Genomic DNA, 24752 nt, shown 5'->3' with positions numbered 1-24752 from the left:
ATGTTGTATCACTGGCGCCTCCATGGCGGTGCACGTACACAGCGGGGGAGGTGCAGGCCTATACACCCTGTAGATGTACTCAATGGACATGCCAGTTCATGACCCCCCTTACAGTCACCTTGCATCATCCACCGTACACCGGCCGGAGCGGCCGGCCCATGAACAACCGCCGTGCCAGGCCCTGCCCAGGACCGCCGTGCCGGCCATGGCAACAACCGCCATTGCACGGACCGCCAGGGAACGGCGGTAGTGGAAGGGCCGTGCAATGGCGGTTGTTGCCATGGCCGGCACGGCGGTCCTGGGCAGGGCCTGGCACGGCGGTAGTGGAAGGGCCGTGCAATGGCGGTTGTTGCCATGGCCGGCACGGCGGTCCTGGGCAGGGCCTGGCACGGCGGTAGTGGAAGGGCCGTGCAATGGCGGTTGTTGCCATGGCCGGCACGGCGGTCCTGGGCAGGGCCTGGCACGGCGGTTGTTCATGGGCCGGCCGCTCCGGCCGGTGTACGGTGGATGATGCAAGGTGACTGTAAGGGGGGTCATGAACTGGCATGTCCATTGAGTACATCTACAGGGTGTATAGGCCTGCACCTCCCCCGCTGTGTACGTGCACCGCCATGGAGGCGCCAGTGATACAACATTGTTGCAACTGAAGCTTCCTTCCGTGAGGCTTGCACGTGCGGTTGCCGATGTGTGCCCGTGACGGTCCCTGCACATGCAGCCAATGGGAAGAGGGACGCTGGCCGCATACGGCCAATCGCAAGTAGAGGAAGCTGTGCACCGCAACAACAGGGCCAGTCATTGGGCCATTTCACGATCACGCTTCCAGGGCTGACCAATTGCTGGCGACGTATGCCACTGACACGTGCTGAGGGCCCTATATATGTGTGTTGGCCAAAATGAAACTTTCTACCCTGGGGACCATTGCTGCCTGTGACCATCACCTCGACCTGCTGCTGCTGCTGAGCTGACCACCGACTGCTGCCTGTGACCATCACCTCGACCTGCTGCTGCTGCTGAGCTGACCACCGACTGCTGCCTGTGACCATCACCTCGACCTGCTGCTGCTGCTGAGCTGACCACCGACTGCTGCCTGTGACCATCACCTCGACCTGCTGCTGCTGCTGAGCTGACCACCGACTGCTGCCTGTGACCATCACCTCGACCTGCTGCTGCTGCTGAGCTGACCACCGACTGCTGCCTGTGACCATCACCTCGACCTGCTGCTGCTGCTGAGCTGACCACCGACTGCTGCCTGTGACCATCACCTCGACCTGCTGCTGCTGCTGAGCTGACCACCGACTGCTGCTCTAGTGCCATACTCCGTGATCTTGCCATGTCGTCAGGCAAAGAGATCCGGTCTCGACCCTTCACCGCCGCGGAGCTTGATGTCCTCGTGGACGGTGTACTCCGCAACTATGGACGCCTCTACGGCGCACCGGGACGGGTGGTAAGTGCAGTGTGGGACATGTTGGTGTGCATGAGGGGGCCAAATGATCAGGCCTATTTCTATCTTAGCTGTGTAGTGTGGGCTAGACATATGTTCCTGATTGTGCATGGCTGCTGACAGTAACGTCTTGCCCCTATGTGTGTGACAGGCCACCTGTCCACTGACTTACACCCTTTTGTCTCCCATCATGGTAGGTCAAGCTGCACCTTCGCAAGGACCTGTGGAGGAGCATAGCAAGGGAAGTACGGGCATTGGGGGTGTGCAACAGACGACATACACACTGCCACAAACGCTGGGACGACATTTCCAGGCTGAGCAAGAATGTAGCGGAAGTAACACTGGGCCTGATTCCAAGGACGCCCCGTCTGGCCCGACGCTCCATGACCCCTCTCATGCAACGTATCATTGCAGTGACGCATCCTGAACTGGCCGAACGTCTGAGTGCCGATCGACAGCAAACTAGCGGTGAGCATACTGTCTGTGTAGGAAACCTGTGAGTGCTATGCATGTATTGGTGCACAGACACACTATTGAGTTCCGTGTTGCGTATGTATGCCTGTGATGCCTTTTTGGTCCCATTGGGCGGTACTCATTTGACATCCAGGTCCGCCATGTTGACACGCCACTTGCTTAGTAGTTGAGTGTAAAAGCACATCCCCTAGTGGTCCATGGCCCGATGGCAGAAAATGTGAGGATGACTGGTAGGGGTGGGCCATGTGCAGGATGAGGGCTCCTAAACCTTTGTCTGCTATGTGATTTGGCTATCCTGTTCCTTCTGTACGTGAGTGTGCCCATGACTCACACATCTTTTCTGTGCATTTCAGCTTTGACAGAGGACACTCAGCCACAGACGGTGGAGAGTAGCCGAGGAAATGAGTCCGGCTCAGACTTCGCACACACGCAGACTGACACGGAGGAGGCCAGCGCCGGAGAGGGGGACAGGACCGTCCCTGAGGACTCGCATGTGGAGACGCCATCGTCCTCCTCGTCGGACACTCTGGGTGAGCCTGCACTGTTGTCACAGACTGGGAGTGGGCACTCACCACCTTCTGTCGTAAGACAGCACACAGGGCCCACACTTCCGCCAACTGCACCATGTACTGTTCGTGGCCGGAGGAGTAGGGGGAGCAGAGTGGCGTTCGGTGCAGGCACCGCTGCCCCTGCCACGGTGAGCCAAAATGCACTGTGTGCTGAGGCCGTTGATCTGCTCAGACAGCTGTGTGTGGGGCAGACCAATATGACAAATGCTTTCCAGGACCATGATAGGAAGTTGGGGCAGGTGGTGGCATTCATGGAAGGGATGCATGGCGATCTTGCAGGTCTACACAGGACAGTGCAGTCATTGGCAAGCAGTGTGTCGTCTGCAATAGTACAGTCGAACGAACAGGGTGCTACTTGTGTTTCACCATCTACACCGCTGGATGTCTCAGGGGGTAGTGATTATTCTGAGCAGGACTCAAATACAGCTTATTGCACTAGAAGCAGCGTCAGACAGCACGTCAGGGCACGCAGGGCACAGACCCCATCCCCTAGATCAGCTAAATCTGTTCACGTAGACGACGTCAGATGCACTGGAGTACACACACAGGATCCACAAGTGTTGTTGGGGGACATGCCTTCCGGAGCTACACAGCCATTCAACACGAAAGGTACTCCCAAGGCAAGGGATAGTCACATGTCCATGGACTGTTCCTTGGACAAGGCCAGTCAGAAGACAAAGGCACCTACTAAGAGCAGGGAGACTCCCAAGAGCAGGCCCACAGCAGAGGTAAGGGACACTCCCAAGGACAGTGAGAAGACTAAGGCACCTACTAAGAGCAGGGAGACTCCCAAGAGCAGGCCCACAGCAGAGGTAAGGGACACTCCCAAGGACAGTGAGAAGACTAAGGCACCTACTAAGAGCAGGGAGACTCCCAAGAGCAGGCCCACAGCAGAGGTAAGGGACACTCCCAAGGACAGTGAGAAGACTAAGGCACCTACTAAGAGCAGGGAGACTCCCAAGAGCAGGCCCACAGCAGAGGTAAGGGACACTCCCAAGGACAGTGAGAAGACTAAGGCACCTACTAAGAGCAGGGAGACTCCCAAGAGCAGGCCCACAGCAGAGGTAAGGGACTCTCCCAAGGACAGTGAGAAGACTAAGGCACCTACTAAGAGCAGGGAGACTCCCAAGAGCAGGCCCACAGCAGAGGTAAGGGACACTCCCAAGGACAGTGAGAAGACTAAGGCACCTACTAAGAGCAGGGAGACTCCCAAGAGCAGGCCCACAGCAGAGGTAAGGGACTCTCCCAAGGACAGGGACACACACAGACAGCAGGTGTCTGCTGGAGACAGGTGCACCACAGACGACAAGTCTGCTGGCAGGAACAGGGCGGCGAGCAGGGCACAGGCTACATCCAGAGACAACACTCCACCTAAGGATAAGGCACATCCTACGGACAAGGCATCTGGCATGGACAATGGCGCTATCAAGGACAGGCATACTTCACCCCTGGCTGCACTGAGGCTGATGTTTTCTACTAAACGTAACACTGATGTCTCCGCGGCGGAGTCCCCCCATACCTCCACTCCCATCCAGGCCAGTCAGAAGCAGAGGAGGGTGTCCCCTGTTGTTGCATCCCCCATTACACATCATTCCGAGTCCAGGCGGCAGGCACAGAGCAAACGACAAGCAGGCTCCAGCACGTCCCCCGAAACCAGATCCCCCGCAGCAGTTGCTCCACCTATGCTGGGTGGTGATTCTTTGGAGTCCCCACCACTTGGCAGTCCTGTCCTGTCCAGGGTGCACTCACAGCACCCTAAGAAACGCAGACACACACCATTGACACCTGCCAACCCCGATTTGGCTCTAGGTGAGCTATCCCCAGCTCCCAGGCCCACCCTGCCTCCTGGCCCATACAGCCCTGTGGCTCATCATTTCAGTTGTCCCAGTGGCGCTGGTGCAGTTGACTCTCGTGTATCAGATGGTGGCACAGTGTCAGTTGTGCCCTCTCCTGTTGCAGATCCTGGCAGGGTATGTGGGTCTATGGCTCACGTGTCAGTTAGGAGATCTGTGGCTGTGTTGCACACTCCTGTTTCTGGTGCTGGCAGTCTGTCTGGGTCAGTGGCTCACGTGTCAGTGACTACATCTGTGGCTGTGTCTCACACTCCTGTTGCTGGTGCTGCCAGTGTGTCTGGGTCCGTGGCCCATGTGTGTGTCACTCGGGCTGTGGCTGTGTCTCACACTCCGTTGCTGGTGCTGCCAGTGTGTCTGGGTCCGTGGCCCATGTGTGTGTCACTCGGGCTGTGGCTGTGTCTCACACTCCTGTTGCTGGTGCTGCCAGTGTGTCTGGGTCCGTGGCCCATGTGTGTGTCACTCGGGCTGTGGCTGTATCTCACACTCCTGTTGCTGGTGCTGCCAGTGTGTCTGGGTCCGTGGCCCATGTGTGTGTCACTCGGGCTGTGTCTGTGTCTCACACTCCTGTTGCTGGTGCTGCCAGTGTGTCCGAGGCAGGTAGTTCACGCAGTCCCCCTGATTCTGTGATGTGAGGTGCTGTACACTTCACTCAAATGTTAGTTCACATGGTGTGTCCATTGAGAACTGCGTGGCACTCTTGTGGTCCCTGTGACGGTTTGGTAGGGACACGTAGTTGTGCTGCCTCTGATGTACCTGTTCTGTACTGCACATTGCCCTGTTGATGCTCTGATACTGCATTCTGCCCTCTCGTTTACTGCCTCTGATGTACCTGTTCTGTACTGCACATTGCCCTGTTGATGCTCTGATACTGCATTCTGCCCTCTCGTTTACTGCCTCTGATGTACCTGTTCTGTACTGCACATTGCCCTGTTGATGCTCTGATACTGCATTCTGCCCCTCTCATGTGCTGCCAATGATGGACCTGTTCTGTGCAATGGACTGTTGATGCACTTAGCCCCTCTCATGTGCTGCCTCTGATGGACCTGTTCAGTGCAATGGACTGTTGATGCACTTAGCCCCTCTCATGTGTGCCTCTGATGGACCTGTTCTGTGCAATGGACTGTTGATGCACTTAGCCCCTCTCATGTGCTGCCTGTGATGGACCTGTTCTGTGCAATGGACTGTTGATGCACTTAGCCCCTCTCATGTGCTGCCTGTGATGGACCTGTTCTGTGCAATGGACTGTTGATGCACTTAGCCCCTCTCATGTGCTGCCTGTGATGGACCTGTTCTGTGCAATGGACTGTTGATGCACTTAGCCCCTCTCATGTGCTGCCTGTGATGGACCTGTTCTGTGCAATGGACTGTTGATGCACTTAGCCCCTCTCATGTGCTGCCAATGATGTACCTGCTCTGTACAGCACAATGCCCTGTTGATGCTCTGATACTGCATTCTGCCCTCTCGTTGACTGCCAATGATGTACCTGCTCTGTACTGCACAATGCCCTGTTGATGCTCTGATACTGTATTCTGCCCTCTCGTTGACTGCCTCTGATGTAGCTGCTCTGTACTGCACAATGCCCTGTTGATGCTCTGATACTGCATTCTGCCCTCTCGTTGACTGCCTCTGATGTAGCTGCTCTGTACTGCACAATGCCCTGTTGATGCTCTGATACTGCATTCTGCCCTCTCGTTGACTGCCAATGATGTACCTGCTCTGTACTGCACAATGCCCTGTTGATGCTCTGATACTGTATTCTGCCCTCTCGTTGACTGCCTCTGATGTAGCTGCTCTGTACTGCACAATGCCCTGTTGATGCTCTGATACTGCATTCTGCCCTCTCGTTGACTGCCTCTGATGTAGCTGCTCTGTACTGCACAATGCCCTGTTGATGCTCTGATACTGCATTCTGCCCTCTCGTTGACTGCCAATGATGTACCTGCTCTGTACTGCACAATGCCCTGTTGATGCTCTGATACTGTATTCTGCCCTCTCGTTGACTGCCTCTGATGTAGCTGCTCTGTACTGCACAATGCCCTGTTGATGCTCTGATACTGCATTCTGCCCTCTCGTTGACTGCCAATGATGTACCTGCTCTGTACTGCACAATGCCCTGTTGATGCTCTGATACTGTATTCTGCCCTCTCGTTGACTGCCTCTGATGTAGCTGCTCTGTACTGCACAATGCCCTGTTGATGCTCTGATACTGCATTCTGCCCTCTCGTTGACTGCCAATGATGTACCTGCTCTGTACTGCACAATGCCCTGTTGATGCTCTGATACTGCATTCTGCCCTCTCGTTGACTGCCAATGATGTAGCTGCTGTGGTGCCCACTTTGCCCATGCTCACGCATACACTGTGATTTTACCCCTATTTTGTACAATAAAGGTTGTCTATCAGGTCTCGTGGTCTGTCGTTGTCATTCCTGCTTGCGTACTACTAATGTGTATTTGTATATGCTTCTCATCAGTGGTTTCGGTAACATGACACTCCCCCTCCCTACGTCACGTCCCTTACTGGTATTCCCCTGCAGACAGCCAATGGTTTGTGCCTTACCTGCGTCGTCGTCCGTGGTGGGCCATGACTAGGACGTGGTGGATCGCGAAGAGCATCGGGAAAGCGTGTAGCGCTGGGTCCATGGTGTTGGTCAGCTTGCGGTGGGTATCTCTGCTATGTCACCTGTCTTCGCAGTGGGGATTCCGCCGTGTTCAGACAGGTTGTTTTTCCGCTGCGGTTTTATGTGTATTTTCCGCCATCTTGATTTGGAGGACGGTCTTCGACGTCAGTCCGTACGGCGTGGCCTCCGGATGTGTTCCGTCCGCCACGCTCTCGTGTGTAGTTCGGCGGCGGAGCGTGCTTTCCCGTCGCGGACGGGAATTTGACACGTTTTCCTATCCTGATATGGCGGACGGAGTATCCGCGGCAGGCGGACACGGAAAAGGCTTTTTCCGCCTACTACAGGGCCGCGGTGGCTCTTCCGTCCGCCATCCTAATGAGCCCCTAAGAGTCGATATTTTTGCAAGAGATTTTTTTTTATATTTAGAACATCGATGTTTGTTACATCGATATTCTATCAGTGAACCATAGACATCAAAGAACGGGTGACTTACACCCTAACAGTCATCCCAGTCACAAAACATCACATGTACAGCAAGCACCGGGGGACTTACCCCCTAACAATCATCCCACACACACACACAATAGCAAAGAATCGGTGGACTCCACCCCATACTTCCTCCCTAAAAGGAAAGGCAACTAGTATACAGTAAGCAACGGGTGACATAATCCCTAACAGTCATCCCTCAAAAACATCAACTGCCTGCAAACAAATTGGTGACTTACGCCCTCACAGTCATCCAACTCGCGCACTGCAGAACGTGACACGTACACTGTAAGTAAACTATCACAGCATAACCGTAGAACAAACTTAAACAGGAAAACCCCACCTATGGGCATTTACACACCCCCAAACTATTATACTATGAATTCCACAACCATTCACTTTGTCCACATTAGCATTGAGCAACAACCAAAAACACCAACAGAAATTTAAAAGAAATAAGCTATTAAACACGTGGCCTCACCATACTCAAATACAATTAACCTTTAGGTAGATAATAATCATTACCCCCAGGTCCCTCTCGTCCTCGTCCCCTTCATAACACATGAGATAGTCCCATCTCCTGCACAGAACAAGCATTTGCAATGCAATAGGTCACACATTTACGCGAGTTTGAGCTATTGACATTGCAAATAACAAGGACTTTTATTTTTGTTTTTGTTTTACAAACATAAATAAAAGGCATGGTCATTTACAATGCCAATAGCTTAAACTTGTGTAACTGCGAGACCTATTGCATTGCAAATGCTTGTTTTACATGGATCTAGGTGTACAGGACAAAAAAAACTCAGGCACCTAAAACTTGTCCCCAATGGACACCGACATCCACTGCACCACTCGTCGACTGTCATATAAAAATATTTTATTTCTAAAAAAAAAAAGACATTCGTGGTGCCTTCACTTTTATCCTTTCCCTGTCTACTTTCTTTCCCTCTGACTCAGGTATTGTATTCAATACCCATCCTTTAGGCACTGATGCCCTTCACTATGTCCACACATTGCTTCTCCAAATTGTCGTCCAATTTCCAGTCCGATGTGGCATCAAATTGCATTGGGGCATATAGAAACTGATAGGTAATGCTGCAGACATGGAACCATCTTTGAGCTGCAGGCACTGGCTCAGAGACAGGAGGCTAGTGGTTCAGTAGCACAAGGAGCATCCTTTTGAAACAACTGAGCCCCAAAATTGTCATGAAACAACACCGTGTAAAATAGTGAGTAAGGCAGAGCTTTGCTACAGTTTTAGGCCAATCCATTTTTCTCCAAACAGAGCAACTGTGCAGTCCTATCGAACACGGTCAGGTTTTGGATGTTTGTTGCATAAAGTGCTTGGAACAGTTGAGCTTGAGAGTTGTGCAACATGCATACTCCCATAGTGCTGACTAGAAGATGGTAAGCTTTGAGTCGCTTGTCTGGTAGCCTCCAGGTGGAGGTAACACAAAAAGAGCTGCATTCAAAATACTAGAAAGTAACTTAATTTCAGGGGATTCTAACTGGAGAAGGATGTATTTTCCATTGACATTTTCGACTGAGCAGACCTTTTTATCACTATGATCTGAAATAATCCTCTCAAATATATGGTGGAGCTCTCCTATCAGTCTGACCAGACCACTAAATGCATACAACAAGCCGTACCAGAAGCATCCATCAGTTTTTAAAGTTCTGACTGCTAGGTTATAATGGGTGGCATTGTTCCAGAAAGTGCAAAATGCAGACAAACTCATAACAGGGACACACTACGTCTACAATTCTACTTTCCAAGGCAGATGTTCACAATTCTTAGTGGATACATTCCCAAGCACAGCACATTGTTCTTCCTCTGTTCTCCATGTGCCCCTGAGTGATAAGCAGCAGAAACACCTCCAATCAAGCAACATTGCTACGGAAGGATCCACAATTTGATTCCACAGCTATTAGGCAGTGTAACTTCATAATGTCCTTAAAAATCCTTGTCTTCCACAGTAATGCTATAAGGCCGGCAGCTGTATGTAGCAGAGTACCTGGCTGCTCACCAAGACACAAAGAGTACACTTTAACCAGATGCTGACCGCCCAATTAACTTGGAACACAGTAGTTACTTTAAAGAACTATGTACCTTTTTGTCCCCAACGTGTGGACTTGGCTAATTCGGAAGGCACCTGCACATGCTCGTTCAGTGAAAGATACAGTACAGCACGGCTGGTCTCAGCAGAGGTTGTAGCGGAGCCCAGGTCTGAAGGACTCCAATAGCCATGGAGAGGATCAAGACACGATACAGAAATCTGCTTCTGTGTGAAGACAGACAAGCATCCATTCACTAGAAGGCCTATCGAGCATCACTGGTAGACAGTCAAAGTCTGAAGAACAGAATGTTCTGTAAAGAACACAAAATTATTGGGTCCTGCAGATTTTGGACATTTTGAAACAGAGAACTAAGAGAACCTAGAATTTTAAAGTAGTACATAATTAATATTGGTCTCCTTCTAAATTACGTAAGGAAAATGAGCAAATGACCTCTGCAGGAGGTGCAAGGCAAAAGGCTGAGACCTGTTACACGCGTTTTGGGCTTGCTATTCCTTAACTCACTACTGGATAAATGTATGGCATGTATCCTAAAACTTCCAGTGATTAAGTCTTCCAACCCTTAGCCATATAGGCAGCTCTGATACCTCAGAACTAGAAGGCACCACTTCCCTTTAGAGAAGATGGGCGATCAATTTGCATCTATGTGCCTCCTTAGACAGTGGCAGTCAGCCTCAATACCTTAGCAGAGTAAAGGGTTAACAGAACTACTCTGGCTGGCATTACATAAAAGTACTATATAGACTGTGTGACCAGACACCACTATTTGAACGTGGGACTGATTTCTAAATCTCTGTGGAACATCACACTTACACAGCCAAGACACTCTTCCAAATCGATACTGGTGACCACACATCTATGCCAGTCCATAGAGATAAATAGAGAATACACCACACGTTAAACAAAGAATGAAAGAATGTGGTATTCCACAATTAGCAAGTGTTCCTTTTCAGCCTAAATACCCTCCATCACGTGGACACATCACCCAACCTCGCCTCTCATACTGCCTTGTTTTGGCAGCGATAGCCAAGTTTTCCCATGTCTCCTCCTCAAGTATCTTTTTCCGGACGGTTATAGCTATTTTGTACTCACACCAGTCAGTCAATTTTCAGTTTGAATGTTCCTTAAGTAAGACCCTTTCTTCGGTTTAAATAGTATGGATGTAGAGGTGCCACTGGTAATGGGGTATGGTCTAATTTGGTGCCAGGTCATCAGAAAATTCTACAGTAGATTGTTGTAGTTTGTCAGCCACAGGGTTATAGATTTTTGTTTTGGTTATGTTAAGATGTGCGCCAGCCAGAACAAACCACTGAAGTGCTGCATATAGTAAGTCATTGTGTAAGACCATGCAGAAATTCATTTTGTTAAATCTAATGAATTAAAAATGAGTATGATCAAGGGTAGAAAGCGCAAAATAAACGCATTTACAATAACAATAATTGATTTGTCCTTGTCCGACTCTGACAACAGACGGCGGAGAGGTGGGTCCGAAGCCCATTATGAATAATATTGCAAGGGAATATACCATGACAGAGGGGTTTGGGCCGGTGCTAGTGCAGCGAAATCAGCAAAGTACAGAGGAGACCAAGTTAGAGAGTTATGAGAAATGATAACAAGGCATAACAAAGTGCATCGTGCCAGAAATAAAACTTTTTAAAAGCACACCGATTACTCATAGCTGTCGCTTAGCCCCACTGCAGAAAACAAGCCGTGAGCATGCACATCCCGAAACCGGAAGTTTGGGAGCATCACGCCTGTCTTGGGACGGGACTTCTGTCTTTTGCAAGAAGCACACGGAATGGCTGGCCCAGAGGAGCAGTGGTGACGGGGGGCTCCCATGCCTGAGGGAGAGCCCCGCGGAGGCTGCAGAAGTCAGGAGTGGCGCCGATGCGGTGAGTGGGGCTTACTTGCACTGGTGGCGGCGGGGGGGCAGGGGGATGGTGTGTGCGTGCGTGTGTCTCTGTTTGTGTGTGCATGTGTGTATGCGTGCATGTGTCTCTGTGTGTGCGCGTGTGTGTGCGTGTGTGTGTGTGTGTGCATGTGCTCGTGTGTGTGGGTGTGGCTGTGTGTGTGTGTTGGCCGTTACTGCATACGAGAAATGCATGAGGCTTGCAAGGGAGACAGGAGATGGGCACAGTGCGTAAACTGTACGTGGTGAACGCGCGCATTCACCGATCCGATCTGCAGCCTGTGCGTGCCCATCTCCTGTCCCCCTTGCAAGCCCTTGAAAGCATAACCGACAACTATAGGTCTCGCTGGCGACAGCGCTTCGCGCTGCGTCGCCAGGTGCGAGACCTAAAAAAGAAAGAAGTGTGCAAGTCCCACCATTCCTCCTGACAATACCAAGCCCAGATGAAGGGGATGGGACTATTTTATGTGTTATGATGGGGACTAGGACAACGAGACCAGGAGTAATGAAGATTACCGGTAAGTAATAGGACATTAAGCATGGTAATCAAAACACAGCAGCAACATAAAGACTATACTACCTTGACCTGGGATGGAACCAATCACACCTGCCATACAAAAGAGAATCACTCTGCTGGTGAGAGACTTCTCACTCGAATTGATCTCCCAATACCTGAAGTTCAAATCATCTGTTCGTTTTATGCAGTACTTTTCCCAAGCATGCACAGTAGAATGCACCAAACAAACAATTACAGGCTGGCACAAAGACTATCAGAACGATTATGTCAAATACAGAAATCAGCAAGAGGGCATACTGTAGCTCCTATGACCTCAGATGCCTGCGCATCTGATAAACATCATATTCAATTGAAACAGAAAGGGACCGCGCTCCACCTGCACAAGCCAAAAAAAACTAGAATTCTGCTGAATACGCTTCCTGTGCTGTGCTGTGCGTTTCCCAGAGTGAGTGCCGCATCAGTCCATCTACTTGTTGCGAGAACAATCAGTCTATATACTTGTTACATTGACCATCCACATCCCAGAAAAGCCGACCAAAATGTTGTAAAAACAAAAGAAATGGCGACATGTACAAGTGAACGGCACCGGCTGGCTCCAGGTGTGTGCATGCACCAAACATTGTTGCACAGCTGATCTGCAACAACGCGACGTCACTGTTAGTCCCGCTGTATATTCTCACGCCATAGACATGCGGAGGCTGCACAAATTATTGACGGCAGCCACACGTATCTCCAAAGGGAACTAAACCTTTCGCATATCTAGAGCTGCAATAACGGTGGGTTTTAAATGTACTCGCAGTTGATCCCACAGCAAAACATTGTGAAATCCTCGCACAGACATGCAGTTTAGCTTAGCTGTAGCTGCCGACCTCTTCAAAATAATATCTTGTTTATAATCCACCTGGCTGCCTTTTCTTCTGCCTGATGATTTATTTAAAATCCAGATTATGTATACACCAACATGCAAGCAGAAAGTTGTGTAAAGAGACAGAATACTTTCACTACTTGGCTGGTCATGCACACTATGTTGAAGGATATTTCCACACACATGAGAACCCACCATGTAAATAGAAGTATGCCCTGGCTGGGGCCGTCTGATGTGGAGGACAGAGGTGGGGCTTCAGGGCATTCTGTCTCTCTCTGTACTTTTAGTTTGGTTAACTTTCCTTTAAATTTCTTCCTTCTGTAGTTTCTTAAGGCTTTATTTTCTTGTAAACTGGGTGTAAATTATATGAGCAGTGAAGCAAAAATCGCCCAAGAACTAGAAGCCAGCCATACACACTGGTACAAAAAAGGTTTATCAGCAGTAAGTATATAAACAGAAAAAAATCAACTTCAGAGGCAGGAACTGCTTTTACGCTCATACTTCAACTGTTACTTCACACTTCTCTTAGCTTGCCCACACAACATTCTAATGCTATCTTGTAACCCAGGCTTCGAAGGACTGACAGATAAACACAACGATTATGTTGCAACACCATACCAGTCAATATCCCCTTATATTCATTCAGAATATCCTGCTGGTTGGAGGTGTACACTTAGACCAAGTGGGTGGCCCGTAGATTAGTGGGGTGGCGGAGGTTCCGCCTCCGCCATCTGAAGATGACCTTCCTGATGCAGCTAGGGATTTCCATTAGCTTGGAGGGAATCTTTTCACTGAAGGTGCCCCCTCACCGCACTCTAGCAGCACTTTCAGCAATAAATCTTATAGCACACATTTTTCTTATTTTGGTGATTTGTAAATAAATTCACAAAGCGGGGGTTATTTAAAAATAAAAGTAATATCATGAAAACAATGACCCTGAAACTGGGTTTTATCTGTGGGAGAAGGGGAGCATGATTTACTTGGCGACACCTAGAAGTTCGCAACCCTGTGGAGGTTTACATCAGATGTCCTGCATTTGCCAACAGCCAAGTAACTCTCATAGCGTAAGCTGCAGAGTTTCAATTGAAGACTCCACTGCAGTGGTGTGCATGTTGTGTCTGGTAACATGGGATTTGCTGCAATATATTATTATTTTAGAAGCTGCAGATGTAATGGTAACATGACTTTTAAGCTTGCTAATTATAGCAATTTGTTTATCACACATACTGCCCAGAAACATAAAGCTTTATTAGTATACTGAGTATACAGATTCCAGAGTCGACAGCCAAGGCTAAAATGTCGTGGGTGGAGGGTAGTGGAAAACAGCAATTAAAAAAATTGCAAGGAGGTGTTAAAAGTATGCAATGAAACACTCCCCGCACGACCATTTCATCACCAAAGCCATGGACTGTTTTTTATTGAATAAAGCACACCTCCAATATTAAACGATTTACTGAGAACTGTGGGCATTCTTCACATTCTGATGTTACTAAAAAGTTACACATTTCTAAATAGATAATCTCTGCGCCCATGGGACCTGGAAAGCAACCCAGTAGACCACCATGAGGGGCGGCAAGACTCCCATTAAGGAGTCATTTCTCAGCTACTTTAGTGAAAATAAATATATATTTGAATATGTGATAGTTTCCTTTCAGGGATATCCTTATGCATTCCTATGTAATGATTGGGGCAGAGTTGTGATTTCGGGTCAGACCACCGCTAAGTATTATTTGTATAAGATTTACCTTATGCCTACGTGACTATGGAAAACATACTCCACTACCATAAATTTCTCCACCCACTACGATCCTACACCCTAGGGGGGCTGAGGAAGGGATGTTATGCCTCACAGATACAGGAGGCAGCGGGGCCCTAGCACGGGTGCGTAGAAGGGCAATAGAACATCCCAGGGAGAAATACAGCCCACTCCGACAAGGTTAGAATTGGAGATGTCCTTCTTTAAAGCTGGAGAAACTTTAAACATGCCTATTTCAAAGTAGAATACTATGTTAAAACAGGTTTCATTGATTTAGGCTAAAAAGGAATGATTACGAGTAAAATAAAGTGCCACAATATTGTTGCAAGATTTTTATTTCTTTGCCGCAAAATTTCAATTTTTGTTCTGTTAAATTTGCACATCTCTGCCGCAATATCCTGGGGGGGTCTGCCTAAAGGAAAACTTGTATCCTTTGCATTCTGAAAAACACCAATCGCTGCAAAGTTATTTCACGGCAACTACCTTTTTTCCCAGGTCTATTAGCCTGGTGGATTCCTACACGTGTGTAGCTTTGTCACCTCATATGAAAAATGTTCAATCAGGATGCTAACTACATTTGTATTTTGATTTAGAATAGCACAGATTCCTAAACCTGCAATAACAGGTGGTAATAGTGCCAACTGACTGGCACTCACTAATTCAATAGCAGGAGGAGCTGAAGGTGCATTAGAAATCGGACTCAAGACTTACCAGTCATGCATCCCAAAATCAAATGTGTTAAACCAGTAAACTCAATATTCTGAGACAAGTACCCGTGGGCCGCCTCAAACACGCATACGTTGCAACGTCCAATGTAAACAACCCTTTGGCCAGCAGTCTAGCTGGACGGTCTTTCTTAAGATGGAATTAAAAATATTTCATTGTCATTTCATAGAAGGGATTCTCAGAGAATTGCCAGAAAGGGTCATCATTTTGCACTAACTTTTCGGAAACTGGTTCTAAAGTGCTTTCTAGTGACATTTATAAAGCTGCTTTTTAGTTATCAAATTATTAATTCTTCGTTTTAAAGATCTCTGTCAGTGGCTTATATACACTCTCAAATCCAATTAAACATGTTTGTTGTAATCGTTTCAGATTTGAATAATATGTTTAAAATGCACAATTTATCACTTTATTTTCTTGTACTGGTTCTTAGGAAAGTTCCATCTAAGTATTTGAAGAGTTAGCCCTGCCTCCTTTGATTAACCTGTTAGCCCCTGAAGTTGGGGTCTGCTTGCACCCCTGATTGTGATACTCATTTCGAAAATTGGAACCTAGGGAACTCACTAATCTTTCAGAAGGGGCATCCAGGATGTGAATGTAGTGGTGTGGTGTGCCAGACACAACTAACTTGGGTAGACTGTTTAACCTGTTCACTCATGCCACTTGGCCCTTCCTTTAGTTACCTGCTCCAACGGAACCTGCTACCAGTAATTACACAGAGTCGCTTGTCAGAGAAAAAAGGTTGATGTGTTTTTTATCATTTAAATCCCCCGCTTGTAGGAAGTCAGAAAAACATATTTCACAGTCAATCAAGCATGTGGTACCTAGTCCGTAACTGGCTTTTTTAAAGACTGCTACTCAATCACAGTTCAACTTCTTCGTGCTCTTCTTCAACATTCCCTGACGCTTCCTGCAGAGAGAGATATTAGCAACAAACTCCTCCCCCCCTTCGCTGACATATCAGCTATGGGGAGGGGGTAGTTTGGAAGACAGACCATTGGCCCACTGTTGCCAGGCCATTTACCTAGGTCCTCATGTCCAAGTCAGATTAGGCTCATCAAGTCCTGCTGTACTGACCAGACCTCCGTGATAACCCTTCACTTTCGCCATTTTGCACTTTCTTAGTTCCCAACACAACAGACCTCACTTCCATAAATGACGCAGAATCGACTGTGTGGGAAAAAGGTTGTAGTTGTATGTATAATTTAAAACAGTCCATCTGTAGGGGACCATCACATTATATTTCGCACTGCATCAACATCAGATATCAGCTTTCAAGAAGCAGGCAGGACAGAACTCAGCTACTGTTATGTACTATAGATAAAATAACCTACATTTGATCCGCCTTAGACCACCCCACCATGACCAGCACATACTTGTGGTGTGTTGTCATGTCTTCAAGATTCAGCAATACAGGAAGGACACTGCACTCTAGGCTTGCACCACAAATGATCATACCAACTGTAGGAGACACTGCTTTCTCAGTACAAGCTGGCAATCTCTGGAACCCGCAACCAGCCAAGATTTGAAGCATCCAGGAACACATACCCATCAGAAAACAGTTGAAAACATGGTTATTTCCGAATAACTTCATCTCAGAACCTTGAAATTGAACCCTGAAAGATTATTGTGCCTTCAAGTTCAATCTAGAGTTCACAACCCACGGAAATGGAACAACCCAACCAGCATGCTAACTTCTGTATCCAGGTAAGATAAGAAGGCCGGAACTATGGGTTGCCTAGGTATTACATAGTACTGGCCATTCATATGTAAAACTAGTGCCAAGCAATAATACCAATACCATATTAGTATAGGTATAGCAAGGGCCCTGTCTTTCTGATTGAAGGTGTTTTGATATATGTGCATGTGAATGGCAGCAGTTGGATTTACATAAAGTGACAGAAGCAAGACTGCTGAAGTTACAGCAGTGACAGCAGTAAGACTTTGATGATGCTAACCATTAATATCACTTAAGCGAGAATGGTGTTAGAACTCACATATTTATTCACTCATCCAGCTATACATTACTATCAATGAGTTAAGCACCCCACTTCAAAGATCTTGCTGTATTCTACATGTCACTCAAGTGCTAGCACTGAATTGCATGAGGGACTACTATACATTTAGCTCCCGTGTTATGGTATTTCTTTTTTAAGCATTTCCTTCTGTATTTATCCATATTTATTTTCTGGCCATCGTATTAGTATTTATCCATATTTATTCTCTGTTTTGTGAATGTATAAAATTGTCTAATTCCACATTTTTCAAACAGATAAACGTACTCATACTTTGATGCAGGTCATGTTTTAGCAAATTTAGATGCCATAATCAGCAATACACCCAGAGGTAAATATTAGCATTGTGTTACACATGTATGTTGACATATCCTTTTATTAAAGTAAATCTCATCCTGTTTTTTAACTCCCCATGCTACCTATATGCTCAGCTGTAGGCCTGGAACTGATGAAAGACAGCATGAAACATCACTCAAAAGAAGTCCAATTTTCTGTATTTTTCTGTTTTTAAAAATAAATACAGACATGAATATCATTGTTTTCTGCCTGTATTTATCTGTACAAAATCAGTAAAAATGGGAAACTGCAAGCCTTATTTACAACTAGAGCTCTCTCAGTCCACTCCAGCTGGCTCACTCCCATCTTTCTGTCTCTAATGTGCTAATGTCGAATGGGTTGGCACATTAAGCTAAGACCTTTTGGCTTTGCTAATGTTTGGTTTAATCTTGCGATAGGGAAACACCAGAAATAATAAGTTAGCTCGCCCACACGTTATAATTTTAATATAGGTATAACAGTTTAACAAAAAGAGAACATAAATGTAGACATAAGGGGCATAGCCTCAGCCATACTGGGAAATGCGTAACAAGACTATACAACCAGCGAAAAGTAGTACGCTTGGATGGTTCCCAGTGCTAGATATCATACCACACTGCATATATGAGGGGTTATTACCCTGTGTGAGTACATGAATATATGGTAATTTCATAAGAGGTGTGGCTGTTTATCATGGAATTGTTGTCCTTGTATGCATGTGTCTCTTTAAGGGTAAAGTACTACAGTCCATTAATTCCTCTCACTCTCTCTTTAGTGTGTCAGCTACCTGAGTTTCACCTGTTTTGTATGTGTAATAGCCATGCGGTATTCCTTTTGCTAATGCCACCTGTGCTTTGCGTATTCAATGTGTTAGAGAAGGCTGCGCTGCTGTGGCCCATGCTGTACCTTTCCATGATAAAAAGGCAAAATGATTTGCTTTGCCAATGCTTGTTTTAATGCATGAATTGAATGAAAGTGTGAGCCCTCATAACATCTGTGTAGCAGAGTTTACCATTGGTTTTATTTGAGAAAAAAGTACTTCTGAAAATTGACTAGACACATTTCCAAAATTTCAAAATATAGCTGGCAAGTGGTTCTATGTCCTGTATAACACCTTCAGCAAATTCTGGCATTTTAGCCAATAGCACTTTGCAGCTGGGGTTGTGAATCCATAATACCAGTGTTATAACCAAAAATATAAGCCATACAAAGCAAATGTTTTTAGCTGATAACCAAGGAATGGTTGATGGTATCATATGTCATGGTGCTGCTTCACAAACTGGTAAAACATGTTAATAAAGGACTCCATCATCTCAGAATATCTATAAAATCAATATGTAATGGATTGCCTCATGCCTCAAAGGCAATGCATGGTGTACCCAACTCCTTCCACATAAGCCCCTAACATTGTGTAGACACTCTCTTATTCAACATCTAACAAACCACCTTAACAGATCTAATTAGGTTGGTCAACCTTTCTTATTACAACTTTGCACATTATACACATATTACTGCAAAAATGGATGGCCCAGAAAACCTCTAGAAGGTAAGACTTTCTGGTTGTCTCTGTTCCTTAAATGCATGGATGATAACTACCCACCTAAAGCTTAACAAAGCTAAAACAGAGATCATGACCTGTGGTTAATGGTACAAAGACCAGTCTACCACCATATGGCCCACGGAACGTAGGGCCCCTACAACTACATCAACAGAAGTAAGCCTCCTACAGGTAACTATAGATTTGGACCGCTCCTAATGATACATGTAACCAAGATGACAAAGAGCACCCTTTACACTATGAAAACACTGTGACACGTCTTCCCATAACTTGCATACCAACAGAAGCTACAATCTATCTTCACAAACAAACTCCAAGCTCAAATATGCCAACAGCCTAAACATCAGTGCTCCCATTGTCATCATATACAAATTACAGCTAAACCAAAGTGCTGCTGCTAGATTCATTTTCTGCCTCAACCCCAGAGAACGTATAACACCAGTCCTGAAAACAGTCCAGTAGCTACCTGCAGTCAGACAAACACGGTTCTAGGCACTTTACATCATCCATAGAGCCTCACAAGGTAAATGACCACTGTACCTATAAATAAGTAAAAGCTACCAAGCTCCAGACCTCACTACCAGCCAAGAATTGGAGCATGCAAGGGCATTTACAGTTCAGAAGAAAGGTGAAACAAGGCTGTTTCAAGATAACTACACCATCCCATAACCCTGAGAGTGAACCCAGAACAATAATTGCTCCTTCACCTGCAATCTACCGTCCACAGACATTGAACAGCGCGACCAGCACAAAACGTCCTATATCAAGTTAAGCTATAAAAGGGTTGACCTGTGTCTAGCCTGGTTATTATATAGAAATGTAAGTTCATACACAACCCTCCTGGTCCACAGCAGTACAAAAAGCATTACGCTCTGCTGTTGTGCAGCTGATTGTAGTTCAGACAGAGCTGATTGTAGTTCAGACAGACTGCATAATAATTCCCTTATACAGCTTGGCAGTCTACCATTCATGTCAGACATGCCTAATACAGATCATGTCTATCACTAACTCTTGCATCTCTCCACAACAACAAGACACCCGTCTTCAACTAAAGAGGCTTGGAATAACTAAAGAGATCAGCAACATACCGTTGGCCACCTGAAGATTCCAAATTAGTCTACCATTACAGGTCCTAACTAAATACGTACTGTGACAACATATACGGGGTGATTGTAAAAAAAAGTCCACCCAGCACAGATACAAACCATCTCTGCATCCAATCTAGTCCTGCTGAGTATCATAAAAATAAACAAAATGTTTTGAACAGACAATCATATGCTGTAACCTGCTTAGTGGAATGTGATCACAAACAATATCCTAAAGAGCCCTCCAGTGCTGATCAAAGTTGCCAGCTTACTGAAAAAAATAACTGTGTGCCTATCTTACATTCTTCTTTATCCATCACATTGCTAGGCGCTGCATCCCATAACATGATAATTGCACCTCGGTGGGAATAAGTATGGCATAGAAACACTTTCTGCATAGGATGCAGGCAAAGACATCACCCTTTCAAATTGTGTACTTGTGTACCAGTCTCAGGTATTTCAGCATATACCTGTGTGAGTGTAACTGTGTGTATAGATTTGGATGGGTCTTGGTGCAATACCGGACCAGACATTGTAAGAGCTGAACCCCAATATTGTACTATACCCCAGTATTTCGATCATGCCAAAATTTAACTTTGGCAGCTTAGCTCCTGCATCCTTAACCTTGCGAAAAGAGTCACCACCCTGCCCCACAAACCAACTTAGCAGAGTAATAAAATAGTGACAAGGACTACTCAATAACTGAGTTCTAGATCAATGGAAAGTTAAAGGGTTTTATTACAAAAATCTAAAAATAAACATTACAGAGACCTGTGCAAAATATATGCCATGAAGGCTCAGATGCAGAGCATATAATCAGAAATCCGAATTATTCTAAATCCCAATAAGCAACAAAAATCATAAGTCAGCATCTCTATGGACAGTGATGAGGAAAACAAAAAGTCTCCGGCTCACCCCAAAACCCTTTTATTATTAGGTATGAAGCAAAAACTTCAAAATCAGCATTTGGCATGACTAGTGATCACAAATATTGAGCAGATCAGAATGGAGATTGTCACAATAATAATTATAACATTACCTCATTTCCAAGGCAGAGGAGAGGAATTCTTCCATTAGATTCCACAGCAGCATCACAGTCTGGAGAGGAACAGCACACTATGAAAGATTTTCAAACAAAGGCTTATACACTGGTGTCCTGTGCTCCGCTAAAACTGTGAGGAGAGAAGACACGAAGGAGAAATTGATTGGGAGGGTTAATGAGCAGGAGCAAGATAAACAGAACATCAGAAACCTCATCCATTTAATAAAATGGTGTCTTTGCAAAATTGTGGCATAACTAAACTACGTTAATAAACACACTTCTAAACCTCTAAATTAAATTGTTTCAGGTGCAATATTAATATTTCATAGGTTACAACTATATTCTTTTTTTTTTTATATATATTTTTTATTGAAGTGCTTAGGGTCATAGAAACAGAGCATACAGAAAGGAATTAAAAGCAAATAGCAAAATATACGAAAATTACAAACCCGAAAGCAGAAAAAGCATACTTTTTAGTCTTAGGTTACAACTATATTCATCATAAAAAACATCATTAAAAAAATGCCATCCAAAATTGCATTCAGAAAAAGCTTTGACACCCTCCTCTCTTGGAACATTTTAAAAAAATCACTTAAACCCATTAATAAAACAGTATTAATCAGCCATTAAGTGGTAGCCATCATCATCATCTTTACTTATTGGCGAGAATTCTCCTTCACAATCTTCAACTGGTTCTAGACATGATCCTTGAGTCTCTCTAATTCCAATTCCAACCATTTCTCCCTTTCTTCCACCTGTTTTCACCTATACCTTTGTTTTTATATCTACAAATCTACTATCTATGGGCAAACATTCTTTACGCCTGTAAATTAAAAACCCTTATGAAAGATGATCAATAAGATAGATAAGGGCCCTACCAAAGCACTTAATGCAATCATAAAGGAGGAAACCTGGGCAACCTCTCTAAAACAGCATTACTCCATCAGATCATCGACAGCAGAACTTTGAAAAGCAAATATCATTGGAAAACTTGGCTATTGCAACAACATCCCTTTATCCGGCAAGTGGTAACCCATTGGCTTAGGGGCTCGTCTATACCGCTCATATGCCGGGGAGAAAAATCTGTAAAAGTAAACATGAAAGCAATAGAACAATCAATTTAGGGCACCAGCACCTCGACAAAGAACTACAACTGGGAAGCAAAACCAGTAGCCCATCTCAAGATTACAGCAAAATGATGGGCTTTGTATAACGCACCTGCACTTTAACGCAGGGTTTACGTAACGTACAAGGGAAGAACAGTAATAACTCTGAGCAAAAGATCAGAAGGTCATTTAATAGAAATTAGTGTTGTAAGAGAAAAGAACAAAGACAACTCACTTTAAACCCCGGGACAACGTGATGGAAGACATTCAAATTAAAATGTACCTCAGCACAATAGCACTTTAAATATTGACTCTTGCACTTTAAATAATGGGACCACACAATGATATGAGGAAAATGGGCACGCTCCAAGTAGTGAGCTTTTAAAGAACAATCATTCGAGTCAAGGCCTCATAAGAATTGCATTAATTACATTTTTATATTCGTTTTAACTTGGAGTTTATAGGTCTGCTTTAAAAGACTTGTTAGGAACCTATGCTTAAATCAAATTTTATGAAATGTAAGGAATGAACGGTTGTGTAATGGTTTTTATTGACTAAATACATAAATAAATAAAATACATTCCTTTTTCAGAATGTCAAAAGTGTGCAGCAGCAGCAAAAAATAATGAAGTTGTCCTTGTGACAAAGATAACCACACAAAGCGAAGTAAATATGCCAGGAACCAAACAGCAGAATGTCTTAGACGTGGTCCTCAGCCCGCAATAGGTCACTCAAAGGCCCTAACGGTCAAAGGGAAAACAAACTAGACACAATAATAAAGAAAAACAGAGTTGATTGGGCACCAAGGCCAAAAGGTCTCCCACAAGCTCTGTTTAAAGCTAGCTTAGCATTCTGGACAGAAAACCTAACCAAGGTGTCCCATTCAGTACGGTCACAACAAGCCATCCAGCACTCATAGAGTAGATCAGCAATACAGCCCATATTTAAAGGGGTTTATATAATATCTACAATGGTTCTGTCAGGTTCACAACCTGATTTCCTCAAGCTATGTTTCAACCTGATTTCTTCAAGCTATGTTTTAAATCACTTCACATTTCATTCCGTCATAAAGCTAGTTAGACCAGAGCTCCAACCATTTATGCTCTATTCAATGCAAAACCACAATAGTCAAATGAGGTTTTCTGATAAGGGTAAACAGTTTTTTAATTCATCAATTACTTATTCATTGATAAATATGTACCCTCACTCTACATGAAAAACACTTCATTTGAATTCATTTCTCAGTTCATCAATAGTATAATATAACGGCGCAATAGAAATAGAAGTGATTAAAGTGTGACATATAGTGCAAAAGTGACATTTAGGGTGTACTTAATAAAGAGTGAATTTCAAAAGAGAAAAGAAAAAGCAAATAGAAATTTTGTGGCCAGTTTCAGCATTAATCTAGGATCATTCCAGTAGGTTATTCTAGTTGGATTATTTTATAGCTTTGAAAAGGTGGTTTTGGAAGAAACAACAGAACTGATGGAAAGGAGACAATATATATGATACAACCCAAGCAAGGAGGAGAAAATGGCTCTGAATGACTTGGCCAAAAATGACGCAATAGTCATAAAGGCGGCAGATAAGGGGGGTGCGATAGTGGTCCAGAATACGCGGGACTACATTGCTGAAATTGAACAACAGTTACAAGTACAGGAGAGTTACATCAAGGTCTCCAGAGACCCCACAAAGGAGATCAAAGCATTGATAGAGATGACAACCCAGGAAGGAGTGGAGGAAGGATTCCTGAGCCAGCACAAACATGACTTTCTTAACCAACTGGAGCCCAGGATTCCAACCATCTATACCCTCCCGCAAGTACACAAGAGGCTACAAAATCCACCCGGAAGGCCTATGGTTTTGGGCTGTGGTTCAGTACTCGAGCCCCTAAACCAGTTCATTGATCATTTTTTGCAACCGTGGGTAGCTCTTACCAAGTCATTTGTACGTGACAGTATGCATATCATTCAACTACTTGAGGGCCAAGTTTTTGATGGTAATAAACAAATACTAGTTACGTTAGATGTATCATCTCTGTATACCTCCATCCCTCAGGACAGTGCCACCGAGGTTATAAGAGCGACACTTAACCAGAGAATGAGGCCACATTGGATCCCGACTGAATTCTTGATCCAACTATTGGAAATTGCCATGAAGAAGAATTATTTTGTCTTCAGAAGACAATTCTATAGTCAGTGCAAGGGCGTGGCCATGGGCGCGACATATGCGCCGAGCCTGGCGAACCTGTTTATGGATAGGTTTGAGGAAGAACACCTATACGACCTGACCAATCCCTTCCTGGAGAAGATCGATGTTTGGAAAAGGTACATCGATGAT

General features: G+C 45.4%; 1 protein-coding gene across 1 annotated transcript; it reads left to right on the top strand.

Annotated features, from left to right (window-relative positions):
- Window positions 1–1216: 1216 nt before the first annotated feature.
- On the top strand, window positions 1217–23055 carry LOC144762772 (uncharacterized). The gene is made up of 3 exons (XM_078648019.1): window positions 1217–1909; window positions 2269–3212; window positions 23005–23055. The coding sequence occupies exons 1-3, from the start codon at window positions 1825–1827 to the stop codon at window positions 23053–23055; spliced, it is 1080 nt and encodes a 359-aa protein (XP_078504145.1). The 5' UTR covers window positions 1217–1824.
- Window positions 23056–24752: the final 1697 nt, after the last annotated feature.

Source organism: Lissotriton helveticus, chromosome 6 (genome assembly GCF_964261635.1).
Source record: "Lissotriton helveticus chromosome 6, aLisHel1.1, whole genome shotgun sequence".
NCBI classification, from domain to species: domain Eukaryota; kingdom Metazoa; phylum Chordata; class Amphibia; order Caudata; family Salamandridae; genus Lissotriton; species Lissotriton helveticus.
This window is presented reverse-complemented; position numbering and strand designations above follow the sequence as displayed.

Bases quoted from the DNA above. Each gene is read 5' to 3' on its own strand.
- LOC144762772 (XM_078648019.1), top strand. From the start codon at position 1,825: ATGACCCCTCTCATGCAACGTATCATTGCAGTGACGCATCCTGAACTG. The intron at 1,910-2,268 runs GTGAGCATACTG...TGTGCATTTCAG, and splicing joins CGATCGACAGCAAACTAGCG to CTTTGACAGAGGACACTCAG. The intron at 3,213-23,004 runs GTAAGGGACACT...TTCCTTTTTCAG, and splicing joins AGAGCAGGCCCACAGCAGAG to AATGTCAAAAGTGTGCAGCA.